This window comes from Paralichthys olivaceus, chromosome 8 (assembly GCF_024713975.1).
Source record: "Paralichthys olivaceus isolate ysfri-2021 chromosome 8, ASM2471397v2, whole genome shotgun sequence".
NCBI lineage: Eukaryota > Metazoa > Chordata > Actinopteri > Pleuronectiformes > Paralichthyidae > Paralichthys > Paralichthys olivaceus.
Genome location: NC_091100.1, coordinates 13,379,124 through 13,392,713, shown reverse-complemented (window position 1 = coordinate 13,392,713; position 13,590 = coordinate 13,379,124). Strand labels below are relative to the sequence as shown.

At 39.4% G+C, this 13,590-nt stretch overlaps 2 protein-coding genes across 5 annotated transcripts; both read right to left on the bottom strand.

The window, feature by feature from the left end:
- Nucleotides 1–876: 876 nt before the first annotated feature.
- Nucleotides 877–2,906, bottom strand: LOC109637788 (uncharacterized). Its single transcript, XM_020100354.2, has 6 exons — nt 2,703–2,906; nt 2,159–2,301; nt 1,828–1,889; nt 1,627–1,740; nt 1,360–1,458; nt 877–1,248 (listed from the first exon to the last, which is right to left on the bottom strand). The coding sequence occupies exons 1-6, from the start codon at nt 2,805–2,807 to the stop codon at nt 1,112–1,114; spliced, it is 660 nt and encodes a 219-aa protein (XP_019955913.1). The 5' UTR covers nt 2,808–2,906; the 3' UTR covers nt 877–1,111.
- Nucleotides 2,907–4,901: 1,995 nt separating this feature from the next.
- On the bottom strand, nt 4,902–13,365 carry fip1l1b (FIP1 like 1b (S. cerevisiae)). Of its 4 annotated transcripts, none has more exons than XM_020100499.2 (16): nt 13,085–13,365; nt 12,766–12,820; nt 12,165–12,231; nt 11,944–12,056; nt 11,445–11,509; nt 11,252–11,362; nt 10,963–11,093; nt 10,329–10,447; nt 9,873–9,926; nt 8,507–8,603; nt 8,019–8,175; nt 7,817–7,898; nt 7,339–7,394; nt 6,625–6,814; nt 5,919–6,065; nt 4,902–5,562 (listed from the first exon to the last, which is right to left on the bottom strand). In XM_020100499.2, the coding sequence occupies exons 1-16, from the start codon at nt 13,161–13,163 to the stop codon at nt 5,418–5,420; spliced, it is 1,668 nt and encodes a 555-aa protein (XP_019956058.1). In that variant the 5' UTR covers nt 13,164–13,365; the 3' UTR covers nt 4,902–5,417. The 4 variants fall into 4 exon arrangements, with proteins under 4 accessions (XP_019956058.1, XP_019956059.1, XP_069386691.1 ...); XM_020100500.2 differs by having other exon boundaries at nt 4,902–5,559; XM_069530590.1 differs by lacking the exon at nt 9,873–9,926.
- Nucleotides 13,366–13,590: the final 225 nt, after the last annotated feature.

Genomic DNA, 13,590 nt, shown 5'->3' with positions numbered 1-13,590 from the left:
TGTGGTTGACACATGAAGGTCAGCGGTGGAATAAGAGTATGAATACTGTTACCCAAACTAAAAGAATCTGTATGCAGAATGGTGCATATTATACATCAATGGATTTTAAATTCTTCACATAAAGTTCGGTTCGTTTTCCTTATCACACCTTAACTTGTAAGTTCAAATTCATAATATGATCATAAAAATAATAATTAATAATGTGTTATTTATATTTTGTATAATATATCTGAATCTGCAAGAAACTGAAGCTGTCAAGTACATGTCATGCAGTAAACAATATGTAATTTAATGTAATTCACTCACTTTAAAATATTAGAGAGAGTGGAATGTTTATTGGTATATAACTAATCTGAGTACACCCTAACATTAGCTGGAAATCCAATAACAAATAACTGGCTTTAGATTTAGTTGAAGAAGGCAACTGTTTTTCAGAGCAAAAACCTCAAGAAGATAGTGGAGACCAAAAAAGAGCTTATAGGAGAGTGACTATTGGACTTAAACATACAATATGGGGTCTCTCGGTCAAAACAATAATAACAATAATAACAAGTCAAAAAGGTATCATAGGTCTGGTTGCTTTTAGACATTTTAGTGTAGAATTGTTACATATTATATCTTTAAATGGCAAAATCACATCTCCAAATATGCAGGAAATTAATGATAATGTTGTCATATATCACCTTTGACTTAATTTGCTAATAATTGATCAGCAGCCTTGGTCCTCTGGAGTCCATTTATTCTAATGCCAAAACAAATGAAACAAGTCTACGACAGATTAGGTCTATTTATTTTTTTCCTGTATGCATATAAAAAAATAACACTGTGTGTAATTGAGTGACGGGGACTCTATATATATATTGTTACACGTTCATTGGTGTACAACAAGATTTCTATTGGATGGAAATGTACTTATGACATTTTTATACATATTCAACCATGAAATCTTTGTATCCGGTCATTTTATCCTCTATCATAAGTATCAATAATAAGGAGAAAATAAGGCAGCCACTACATTTTTTATTTAATTATTAATTGTATTTATTACATACTGTTACTGTATATCAGTAAAAATGTATGTTTACTCATTCAAAATGACTTGTGACACAAATCAATCATCATCATCGTTCACAAACAAATCAAAAAAAGTGTCCAGAAATCTCAAGACTTGATGTCCCCTCTTGGCCTCAAACAAGGGGTTAAGGGTGCGGAGTCCCCCTAAAGACGGAGTGTTGTCTGGACAGATTTCTGTACATGTGCACATTAAAACAATAATAAGTCACAAAGCAAACATCACCTCTGAGTCATATTATGGAGGCTCAACAGGTAGAGACAAAAAATTACGATAAAAACTCTCACCGTTGTTTGGTTTTAGCATTATGGGCGACTGAATGTTGAGACATTTTGCTTGTCTTATGAGCATCTCCCGAGTGTCGGCAGAGACGTTCTGTCCCCTGCCTGGAAAATAAAGACGTTTTTTATTTGTATGTCTTACAAAAACTGTTCAGTTCCCAAATAATAGCTGCCTGGTTTAGAATGATTTCATCAGAAAACTATGTATTCCCTTTACTGTGTACAGAAAGAGTTCATTCAGAATTTTGGAGTCAATGAATCAGTATTTCTTACTGAAAAGCAGAAGACTGGTAAACTTGTCTTCGTCAGCGATAACTTCTTCATGGACGACCAGACAGTCTGAGCAGTCAGTCGGCAGATAGACTTCCTTCAGGTGGAAAGGTTGCTCTGTAAAAACACACACACACAAGCAATTGAATGGATTTTAATGCAGGTTTTAGGATCTTACTCACATGATGGCTGCTCATCACTTACCTACTAACATCGTGCTGTTCTCAAAGGTCACGTTGTACATTAAGCTCGAACATTCATTGAATCTGTGAGGAAGAAAAGAAAAGCTACATCAGAAGTTAATACCACAAGAGTCTACTCTACTCTAAATGTCCAGAAAGTCCATGTGAAGATACAAAAAATGTCTAGAGAATTCACAGTTGATGATTTTTCTAACATATGAAAAAGAGTTGCCATGCTTATAGAGGATGTCAACCTGGAAAGACAACGAGATTCAAGAACTTTGTGTGATAATGGTCGAAATATTGGGTTCAGACATTTTCCAGTTCATGGCTGAAAACGGCTTCTACATTACATTCTCTGAGTCTGGATGAGTTTCAGGATGTTGCTCTCGGAAGTCTCAGAGATATTCAACCAGACATTGGTCAGCAGGTGGCCCAGCGAGCGGCTTCCTGGGAAGTTAGTGCTTCCCCCGATGTACAGCCATCTACCCAACATCTGGAGCACACGGACCGAGCACGTAATATGTATTAGTGTTTCTCAACCTGACGTGGTGTGGAGTCATTGTGAAAGGGTCATTTAAAACATTACTGGGTTCACATCACATTCACATTCTTCCATGTTAACACCTACATTTAAAGGTAGGGCTGGTGAGAACACTTTTTTAATCTTATTTGTTTGTTTGGTGTTGCAACATGGAAGAGGATCCACTCCTTGATATGAAGGTTGTTTTTTTACTAATGAAAAGATAATTATAAAAACTAAATTCTGTTTCTGCTAATGAATGCTACACATTGGATCTTTAAAACTAGTTTGCTTACTTCTTAAATAAACAGTCGTGACTTCTTATTCTGAGTGGACTGAAATGAAATATATAAAATGCAGAGTTGAACACTTACCTCCTCTTTGCTGATGGTGATTGGTTCAGTCAGACTTTCGCAGGAACTCACAGGAGCGGAGCATCCCACTGAGAGGAGACTCAGCAACACAACAACACACTTCATCCTCTAGATGGCTCTACTCACTTCTCCTCAGGAGAATCTTCTGCGGCTCCTGTGTGCTGAGGCCCTTTTTATGTTGTCTCCAGGTAAATGTCTACATCCACTGCCTCTATTGATCTCTCTGAGCTCATGTAATCAGAGCAAACAGCAGCGCGGGGAGGGGGGGGGCATTTTAATCGTGCAACTCAAAGTATTTGTGGCTGCTCTATGCTTTAAACTGTATTTTAATCTATAACAATATATCACATTTCATAAGATGATCACTTGATAGAAAGGACATAAAAGTTGAAACACACTAAATAAGACATAAAATTATATATTATTACTTCAATAGGTTGCAGCCAAGGGAAGGAAGCTTTTCTGTTTGCAGTATTTTCAAATCAAACATTATTTAGAAGTTTTCTTGAGCTTTGTCCTCTCCTGCTGATAACTGTGCTCTGCATGTTGATCCTCATAGATAAATGTGACCATTTAAGAACACATTGAAAATACACAAACGTTGCGTAAACATGTGCACGTGTACTGGACAAAGATTCCATGTGAAGTGGTGGAAAATCTACCTAAAACACAAAACTTTTCTAAATTTGATAGTTTTTTTCAAAATTCACTTATTTCAATTTTGATTCTTGCAACATATTTCAAAGAGAGTTGGGACAGTAAAACTTTCACCACATTGTAATGTTGCCATTACTTTTCACAACACAAAAGACATTTAGGGACTGAAGAGACACAGTGATGAAGCATTTCAGGTGTCATTTTGTCCCATTCTTCCTGCAAACAAGTCTTTAAGTTGTGCTACAGTACTGGGAATTTTGCATTTCAAAATGCGCCATACAATCTCTTGTGGACAAGTCGGGACTGCACGCAGGCCAATCCAGCACCCCCACCCCCCATCCTCTCCTCCATGCCTTTGTAATGTGTGCAGAATGTGGTTTTGCAATGTCTTGTTGCAATGTACCTGGAAAAGATGTCTTGAAGGCAACATATGCTGCTCCAAAATCTCTGTGTACTTTTCGGCATTGATTGTGCCATCACAGACGTGTAAGTTACCTTTTCGAAGAGCAATGACAAAACCACATTCCGTGATAGACCCTGACTTTTGGACTTTTTGCTGATAACAGTCTGGGTGGTCCTTTTCGTTAGTCCAGAGAACACAACGTCCATTTCTTCAAAAAATACAACCTGAAATACTGACTCATCTGACCACAATACACGTTTCCACTGTGTTTTGGTTTATCCCAGATGCCTTCGAGTAAGTAAAGTTTTAACTGGCATTTGTGGCTGTAACTACGTATTGTAGTACTTGACAAACGTTTGCCAAGAAAATCCTGAATCATGTGGTTATATCACTTATGGATGAATGAGGGTTCTTGATGCAGTGTCGTCTAAAGGATCAGAGAGCAGTTAGTCAAATTAGGCTTGCACCCTTCCACTTTACACACTGAAATTCCTCTAGATTCCTTGAATCTTTTAATGTTATGCACTGTAGAGGATGAAATGTCCAAATCCCTCCCTATGTTTATTTGACGAACACTTTTTTTAAACATTTCAATAATATTTTCACATTTGTTGGCAAACTGGCTATCCTCGGCCCCTCTTTGCTCCTAAAGGCCTTTCCTGGATACTACTTTTGTACCAAATCATGATTACAATCATCTGTTGACATCACCTATTTCAGATTCATCTTTTAATCATTCTACCTCATTACTAGCCCTACATGGCCCCTGTCCAAACTTTATTTGGAATGTGTTCCAGGCCTGAATGGCAGGAATGGATGTATATTTGCAAATATATTGAAGTTGAGCAGACAAAACACAAAATAAACTATGTTCATACTGTCTGCAATGAAATACAAGTCAAATTTATTTTAGAAATCACTGCTGTCGTTTTTTATTTGTATTTTGCAAACTGTTCCAGCTTTTTCTGAGTCGGGGTTGTAAACTCATATTTGAGTAGAGAATGATATTAAGATATTTCACCAATGCATAATGAGTAGACTACATTTGCTTAATACCTGTTAAAGATTAATATTAACAATTACTGGGAAAGTAAAGAATTATTGATGTATTTATTCCAAAAAAGCCACAAAAAGCCGACTTATCAAAAAGGTTTTTTACTTGAACTTAGACTGACAGCTTTCTACAGGTGTCAGGTGTTTATACAAGAACAAAAGGACAACAAACAAACCAAATGACAGGAAAAGAGAAAATTCAGCTGATCGTCCTGACTACACAGTAAAATCTCTGAGCAGGACAGTTGTTACAGCGGTGCTCGGAGAAAAGATCTGGGGGAGAAAGGTGGTGGGTGAAGACTGATGTCAGTTAAAGATGGAGAGATAGATGAAATAAGAGGACAAACATCCCTCCCTCACCACCTCCCCAAGGTTCATCAATTCTCTGAAGTGATGGTGAGGATGAACGACAGCAGGGGAGGATGGAGACTGATGGAGAGGGGAGTGACAGGACACATCGATCACTAGGCAACTTTCTGGTTTTGTTGGTCTGCCCTCGTCTTCTCGCTTTCCTTCTCTCTCATCATGGTGGGGGAATGGATGAACAGACGGGAATGGAGGCAGACAAAGAGAGAGAGAGTAACGACGTGTAGAGGCAATCACTACTCCATGGCCTCCTGGTTTTCTTGGTCTGCACTGATTTCCTCGCTGGCCTCTTTGCCCTCCTTGCTTCTCTTGCTCTTCTTGTGTTTGTGCCTCCGGTGGCTGTCGCCCTCCTCGCTGTCGTGCCTCCTCCTGCTGCTGCTGCTAACGGAAAGAGGACGAGAGAGTGAGATATGCAGATGAGGTGAGGAGGGAAGGGCAAGAAAATCAATGGGTGAAGAAAAAATAAAAGGTGAAGAGCAATGGAGAAGGGGCCCAAAGGAAAGGATAATAACACAGACAGTGTGGTTCCAGTAACAAAAGGAACAGGTGTTTGGTAGGACACAAAGGTTGGGACAAAGTGAAAAGAGACAAAAGAAAGACAGAAAACATTTTGGTGTACGGTTACAGAAATATAAAGTTTGTCGACTGACCCCTTCTTTTATATGGTTTCCATTATTCCGTGTAGTGGTTTAACAAACAATCAGTTGATCCAAGAGAGAATTTGAGTCATCATTTACCTGCGAGAGGACTTGTGGCGTCCCTCCTCTTTTTCTCGGTGCCGCCTCTCTCTGTGTCTTTCCTCTTTCTCTCGACTCGTCCGGTCACGATGGCGCTCTCCGTAACCACGCTCCTGGTATTCACGGTAACGATAACGCTCATCGTCGCTGTGGAATTTGAAAGAACAAGAGCTTTTACTTTAATCAATTGTTATTGCATGTATAGCAAAGAATCGCATTCACATGGTTGAATGTGACAGAAAATCAAGAGATATTTTATCTTTCTGTGTCTGTGAGTACAGCTGTTTTCAGACAGGAACGCAGCAGGAGAATAAATCCAGACTTCAGTGTAAGAGTGCTTGAAATTTTCTCTTCAGTGAAATTGAATTGGTTCATTTGTGATAAGTGCAGTGAGCAATGAGTTATAACAAACACTAGTCATCAAAGCTTAAAATGCTAAAGACAAAAAACTAAACAAGGATGCTCCAATGAAACTTTTCACTGACAAATTCCAATTCCTCAACTCAACAATGTAAAATTATATAATATACTTCACAGGGTGAAACTTACTGTCATTATATTTATGTCATGTAACGTGAGGTCAGGTCTATGGCAGTAAAAACCCAGTTGGCAGCATGTTGTGACTGAATTAATGCAACTAATAGACGAAACTCACACTCCAGCATAGAGAGTATATCCAGTATGTCTTTGTGCATGTTTGTCTCACCTAGTGTAGCTCATAGCTGAAGGACTGTGCTCCCTTTCTCTCTCCCGCTCATGCGTCCTCTCCCTGGGCCTCTCCCTGTCCTTCTCTCTCTTGTCGTCTCGGCGGGGATAATAATCCCAGGGTTTCGAGTTGTCCATCATTGGGGGCCATGGAGGAGGCACACCTCCAGCCATGGGTGGAGGGTAAGCACCTGAAGAGCCAAAGAGACGGGACATGGTTGTCACTGATAAGCATGTTTATTCTTTTGAAACACTGAACCCAAATACAGTGAGCACTGCTCATAGTGAACAGGTGTTGGGCCAGATGATCACTAGCAGTTGATTACTATAAACGTATTACCTAGCTTCTGTATGATAGTCCTGGAACTTGAGGGAAAGGTAACATTGTACACTTGCCTGTTAAAAATACTTTTTTACAGTCCAACATGTTTGAAAAATTTGGTTACAATGACCAGGAAGTCTGCTTACATTCATTTTGGGTCTTTTCATACATTTGTATCGGAACGAGCTATTTGATCCAAGCTTTTAGATTACTATGTCCGTGATCACTATCAGTGGTTTCCACTGTATGTGAATAATGTTTTGTGTATATTTCCCAAACATGTCAAAACAGATCTCTCATGTTGCATCTCATGTGATGTTAATGGAATAAAATCAAGCTGTGGCATTTGTTGTGTTGCTGGGGTTAGAAAATTCAAATAAAAGAGATTTTCACCTTGAGGGAACGGATACGGAGGAACAGGGCGTCCATCATAACCTCCAGGGTGGCCACTGTAGAAACAGAGGAAAGACAACATGTTGCTGCTGTACATGGGAGTGTGTGTTTCTGTTTACACATTAATTTTAGCTTTGTAGGGATTATTTTTCTATATGCAATTATGTAAAGAAGATAAACAGAACTTTAACCTCTTGGGTGAGACCTGTGTGCTTTTTAATGAGGAAATAACCATTTACAACGTAGTATTAAGGAAGAAAAACTTGTAGTGAGTCTATAGGACACTCTTAAAAATAATATTTCACATGGGAAAGTTTGTTTAAATTTAACTTTGGTTGTACACTATACAATCCAAGTCAGAAATTGCTGATACCATTTTAAAAATCACATTATCTTCACTAATATTTCATGTAGTTATGTTGAATTTTAAATTAATCTGTAGTTATAGCTCTAGCGTTCTTGTGTGTAGGTGTGTTACCTGTCCATAGTGGGGATGATTGCAGGTGGGGGCCCACTAGGTGGAGGAGGAAAACCAGGGGGAGGGACAGTAATGGGCAACCCTGCGAGGGCGAAAGAGGGGAAGGAGATAAAGAATGAAAAGTCAGTTTAAATTCAAATAAAACTGAATTATGCAAATACAAAAAATACACTGATAGACAAGGTGAGAAAGATTAACTTACTGGGTGGGGGGATGAGTGGGGGTGCAGTGCTGACATTTGGTGGCGGAGGGAGAAATGGAGGTGGGGGTATGTTCGGAGGAAGAGGTCCAGGAGGAAAGAAGGTGGGAATCTTAGCTGGAGTGGGCTCAGCATCTGGCGTGGAGTGTTCAGAGATCACCTGCACACAGACAGAGAGCACACAGTCAGTTTCTTTTCACTGTAACTCAATGAGAGTAGTAAATATTTCACCAGAGCAAAAGAAACAAAACAAAATATACAAAATAATGGTGCAATCATCTGAACTAGGAAACCTGACTTTCCTGGTTGGAAATTTAATCTACAATGTCCCCTAAAGTTAGAAATCAGGGGAATTGAACCAAAATTTAACTCCAGGTTTGCTGCTCTATACATCAACACAAGTGAAAGCTGCAGTAATATACTATATATACACAATAATAAAGTAATTAAAGGCACCATGGAGTGAAAGACACACTCTCACTTCAGCTTACAGTGATATTGTTGCCCTCCAGGTTGTGTCTGCGTCGACCTTCAACCCTGCTGATGGTGGCTGTTTGTCCACCAATCACATCTATGATACCGCTCTTCCTGGTAATGGAAAACAATACAAATGAAGGTACTGATCAGAATCCAATACAAACGACACAATCACATTGACACACAGTCTGTTTCTAAACACACAGTAGGCGACCAAGATCATTTCTATATATAAATTACATATCTAACATGATGAAAACTGCAGCTACTACAGATACTGGACTTTTGATGCTGCTACTGAAAATCAATATTTTCTCACTTGTTCTTTTTAATTGTGTGAAATATAAATACTTACATTTTACAATGTACAAATTAACTTCTCAGAAAATATTTATAACTTCATACTTGTGAAGTGTTGTTTCTTATTGGTCAAAATAATCAGTTTCCTACTAATCTGTAATAAGCAAATATCTGTCATTTCGGGTTTTCCATTGTGCTAGTCGAGCTATGCTGCAACACTGTATCAGACAAAAAACAAAGTTGTTAATCTCAACTTTTAATAAAGCTCTGCTGCATTATCTATAACTTCACAATGAAAGTAACGCTCTGATTCACTAGCGAAAAGCTTTTACGGTGAAGCAACAACAGTGGGAAAGGTTCAGTTTGTGTTAGCAGTAAATCAATCCAGCTCTGATTCAAATGATGGCAGAGACCTGAAAGCACAGGAGTGAATTTAAAGTTCGAGTAGAAGCTTAAAAAATACAGAGTTAAACAGAGATTTTACAATCTGAGCTTTCTTTTCAGTCTTCAGCACATTTTACTTCTAGTTGGCCAAGAGGACCACATCTGTCCTTCTCAGCTGCCCACTGCTGTGAGGCCAAAGCGGAAGAGGAGCAACCTGGGCTGAATGGAAAAACCCTCAATACACAGCCTTTTATCAATGTAGCTCTAAAGATAATCACATTGAGATATTTTCTAGGTCTGGTTAGTGATTTTACTTAAGCCTTTCAGAGCTCAATCAATTACTGTATCAGTGCCAAAAACAAAAGTGTCCTTAAAAAGACTTTAAATGCCTTGAGAGAAACAATTGAGAGAACAATTTATCTTGTCCCTCTAGTCCCAACTCAACATGTGGTACAAACATTTGCATTTCGCTGACATGACAATATTATACTCCTTTCTTAAGCTCTTCCCACGGTACACTTTCTGTCATGACGCATGACACATGCACATCAACCACTGCACCCCAAAACACAATAGACACGGTGAAAAAGAAAACATTTGTTGGGGCCTTGAAAAAAGGACAGCCCCGCTAACATCTGCACATTTTCCCCCATCAGGCCCATTTCACCTTGTAGGGACAAGGCCCTGCCAACTTACGTATAATAGGACATGTCCTGAACAGGCGGGCCAGTCCACTGAGGGGGAGAGATCCTACCATTTTGAAACAAAAGGCAGGGGGTAAAGGAGATGACAGAAACATTGGCCTTAACACAAAGAAACACACAGCCCATGGGATGGTGGTCTATTTTCACCAAGGGGACTCTGTTAAACCTGGAGGTGTCCAAGTGCATTTTTGTGAGAGAAAGTTGAATTAGAAAAATAAACACAATGTTTTTGCTGTGTGGTTTCCTCTAAAATAATCAACTCATACTACAACACAGACCAGCCGTGACTGAAAATCTATCCGTTCTTCTTCAATTAACTATATGTGGTGCTAATCTTCGTCATAGACATATCCTTGGCTGATCAGCTTTACTGTACACTTCTAGTGGAACCTGAATGTGTGCACTTAATTCCCGGATACATAAGTGTAGATGAAAGCAGAAGTTTTACCTGGTGACCTGACTGATGGCAGACTTGTACAGGCTGATGGGAGACGTGAAGTCTGGCTTTGAGGTATGAACAGGCAAACTGGATATGTCTTTGTCGTTGCCTGTCCTGCCTTGCTGAACCTAAGAAAGAGCCGGATAGGTTTATCATAGTAGATATGTTGATTATATGAATAATGCATTTATTTGTAGAGCACTTTTCAATACAAAGTGCTTTCCAACAAACAATTTGAAATTCACAAAGAGTAAAGAAAATAATAGTAAGAGTCACATACATCATGTGATAAAAGCTCTTTTATAGAGATGTGTCTTGGAGAATAGAGATAAAACAGGTAACCGATGCTGCTAGTCTAATCTCTTCTGACAGATTGTTCCAAAGTGTAGAGGCTCTCTCTCCTTTACTTCTTGGTCTAGATTTCAGCAACACCTTACCAGAGCTCCTTTGTCTTAAAAAGAGGGTTTGGCGTTTCTTAACTCCATGAGACACTTGACAGTACATTCATGAAGATGTAATCTGCTGTAATTCCAACAAACCGATGACATTGAGAGACTTCCAAAGAAAGAAATAAGATAAGAAATCTGGTGAAATGTAAGGTGTTAGGAGAAAAGGGGACGATGCGTGCATCAGATTTTCTTACAGTGATCTTGCTCGTCCCTGAACTGATTGTGGAGACCTCCAGACCCATACGCAGCCTCTTCTGTTTTTCACAGTACGCCTTCCATGTGTCTTCATTGAAGCCATAGTTAAAGTAGTCGGACAGATCCGCTCCTACATACAAACAAAAAATAATCCAGTGATGTATTATACATGCTGGATATGGGTTTTCTTTATCAACTTCAATATAGTAATCGAACATGATTGAATAATTATGTTACTATGGTAATGTTTTTGTTTTTTGGGTTTGAAAAATTCAGTGAAACACAGACCTGGCTTCCTCCACGGTTTCTCTTCAAATGACTCCATGTCTGCCTCCACCACTGCAACCCCATTAATGTTTCCTGGACCATCAAGATCCACTCCTTTCATCTTTGTAGTCACTAAAAATAAGATATGAGACAATATGTTACTGGACATTTACATCACATACATCATACTCTCTGTGTAAAGTATTTATAATACCTTGTCCGTAAGGTCGGGAGCCTGTTGTCTTTATGTTGAGATTTACAGGAGGAGCTCCATAAGGTCTAGAAGTGAAAAAACAGTATCTCTCTCAAAGATCTTAGAAGTTCAACTCTGAATTAAACTTATTATAAACACATCAAATGCAGCAGAAAACTCTCCTAATCCCAGTTTGTGTGACATTCAGCCAACATTTGGTCTAAAATGTTTCATACCAAAACTTCAACATCCTTTGTCTTTTGAATGGTCAAGAAAAGTTATCTAGGGAGGGTATCACATAAATGTATAAAACAAGATAAAGTTCATACTGATGAAGAATAAGGTGGGTTGATGATTTCCTGAGATTATGTGTTAAAACTATTTCAAAGACCTTATTTCTTTTGGTTTTAGCATATTGAGTTAGACTAAATATCAGTAGCTGCAACCTTTAAATTCCATTTCACTAGTGGCTCATTCAAACCAGTACTTGGACCTATAATCCACTTAAAATGAAACCTACGTGTATTGTGGTGCTCCAGTTTTAATGTCTCCAATGGTGACTCGGACATCATCGTCGTCATCATCGCTGTCACTATCACTGTCCACGTCTTCAGCTGCTGCTTCACCTGTGCCCTGGGATCCCAAAGGTGGGAGGTAAGTATGGTTGTGCTTACAAATAAAAAAAGAGATGAAGCACACCTTGCAACATGTACAGTACGAGTTTATTAAAAAGCTACCTACCTCGGAGGCCACTCCATTTCCTGTAGCGTGTGCAGCGGCATCCTCTGTGGAAGCATCAGCAGGTGCACTGTGGAAAAAAATGAAGTATTAAATATATTAAGTTCCTTCAAGCTGCAAACACTACACATCCTCAACCAACAGCAATAAAAAACGATAAGTAACTACATATCAGTTTATTTACTCAAATGTTTTAGAAGCATATAGTCAGTGACATGCTGGTCATACCAATATCTGCACATTAGGTTGTAGCCCCTATATTTCTCCAGTATATATATATATATATATATATATATATATATATATACACACACACACAACTGATAGCCATAGACTTTAACATAATGTACATTATCAATCTAACTGTATTTACAAGCACTTTTCATACAAATGAGTGCAATTCAAAGTTCAGCTGATTAATGAGCAAAGAATAAACAAAACAACGAAATTTACTGAATGAACATAAAATAAAAAGTGAAAGCTACGGTCACTGAAGTTATCTATGACTGTGTATCTTGAGAAATGTCTTGCAATCTTCTGACAGTTGTCCCCACTTGATGCAGTGGATGTGAGCGTGTTTTAAACTAGTGTGGACGTGAATCACCTGACTGCTGCGTTCAGTTTGGCTTCTTCATCCTCGTCTTTGCTCTCAGACTCATCTGAAACGAAATGAAGTGAATCATTTCATCTCTCCTCCTCATAGTCATTCCCCGGGTTCAACATTCAAATGTGACAAAAACACCCTGAAGTCACAAAGCTCCAAAGGGCTAGGTGCTAGCTGCTAGCTTAGCCCTCAGGCTAACTCAGGCTGAACCCAGTCACGTTAGCGGACAGTGGTGTTGGTTGAATGTTGACACAGACAGCAGGTGATAATCTGGTTCAAGTGTCTGGACTGGAGCTTTTAGGGCAGTTCGGTGTTTTACCTCCATACAGCCATTCCTCCTCCTCGTCTCCAGCGCTGGCATCAGTGGTGGCTGTTTTGTCCGCCTCCTCCGCAGACATGTTCGGCTAACACACGGAGCCGTGGACCGGCAGCGACAAGATGGATGTCTAACAAAGCTCCTGGAGGTTAATACACCCGCACAACTTCTCTCTTCGGCGAGGAAAAGCGACTACAAACCAAAAGTAATTCTAACTTCATGGATTCATCTCCAGCCTCTGCGAGTCAGCGTGGGACCGGAAGTGATTGTTTGCTCTCCCGCTCGGGTCAACGTGTCGGTGCGGCGAACACAGCGCCCCCACCGGAGGACAGCAACTTCACCTTTTATTAAAATATGTGATATTGCTGTTATTTATTTTTGTGTGTTTGGCAAAGTACGAGATGGAGAACTGGTGAGATGAAGAAGATGAAGGCCCCTGCATGTGGCACACTCACAGAGGCTTGGCAACAACGGGTAGAGGATGATGGATGGGGTTCAAGCAATGGGCT

Excerpts from the sequence above, each read along its gene's own strand:
- LOC109637788 (XM_020100354.2), bottom strand. The coding sequence starts at position 2,807 with ATGAAGTGTGTTGTTGTGTTGCTGAGTCTCCTCTCAGTGGGATGCTCC. Across the intron at positions 2,302-2,702 it reads TCACCATCAGCAAAGAGGAG|ATGTTGGGTAGATGGCTGTA; the intron begins GTAAGTGTTCAA and ends CGTGTGCTCCAG. Across the intron at positions 1,249-1,359 it reads AATGCTAAAACCAAACAACG|AAATCTGTCCAGACAACACT; the intron begins GTGAGAGTTTTT and ends GCACATGTACAG.
- fip1l1b (XM_020100499.2), bottom strand. The coding sequence starts at position 13,163 with ATGTCTGCGGAGGAGGCGGACAAAACAGCCACCACTGATGCCAGCGCT. Across the intron at positions 11,510-11,943 it reads ACTGGAGCACCACAATACAC|ACCTTATGGAGCTCCTCCTG; the intron begins GTAGGTTTCATT and ends TTTCACTTCTAG. Across the intron at positions 8,176-8,506 it reads TGGAGGGCAACAATATCACT|GTGATCTCTGAACACTCCAC; the intron begins GTAAGCTGAAGT and ends GTCTGTGTGCAG.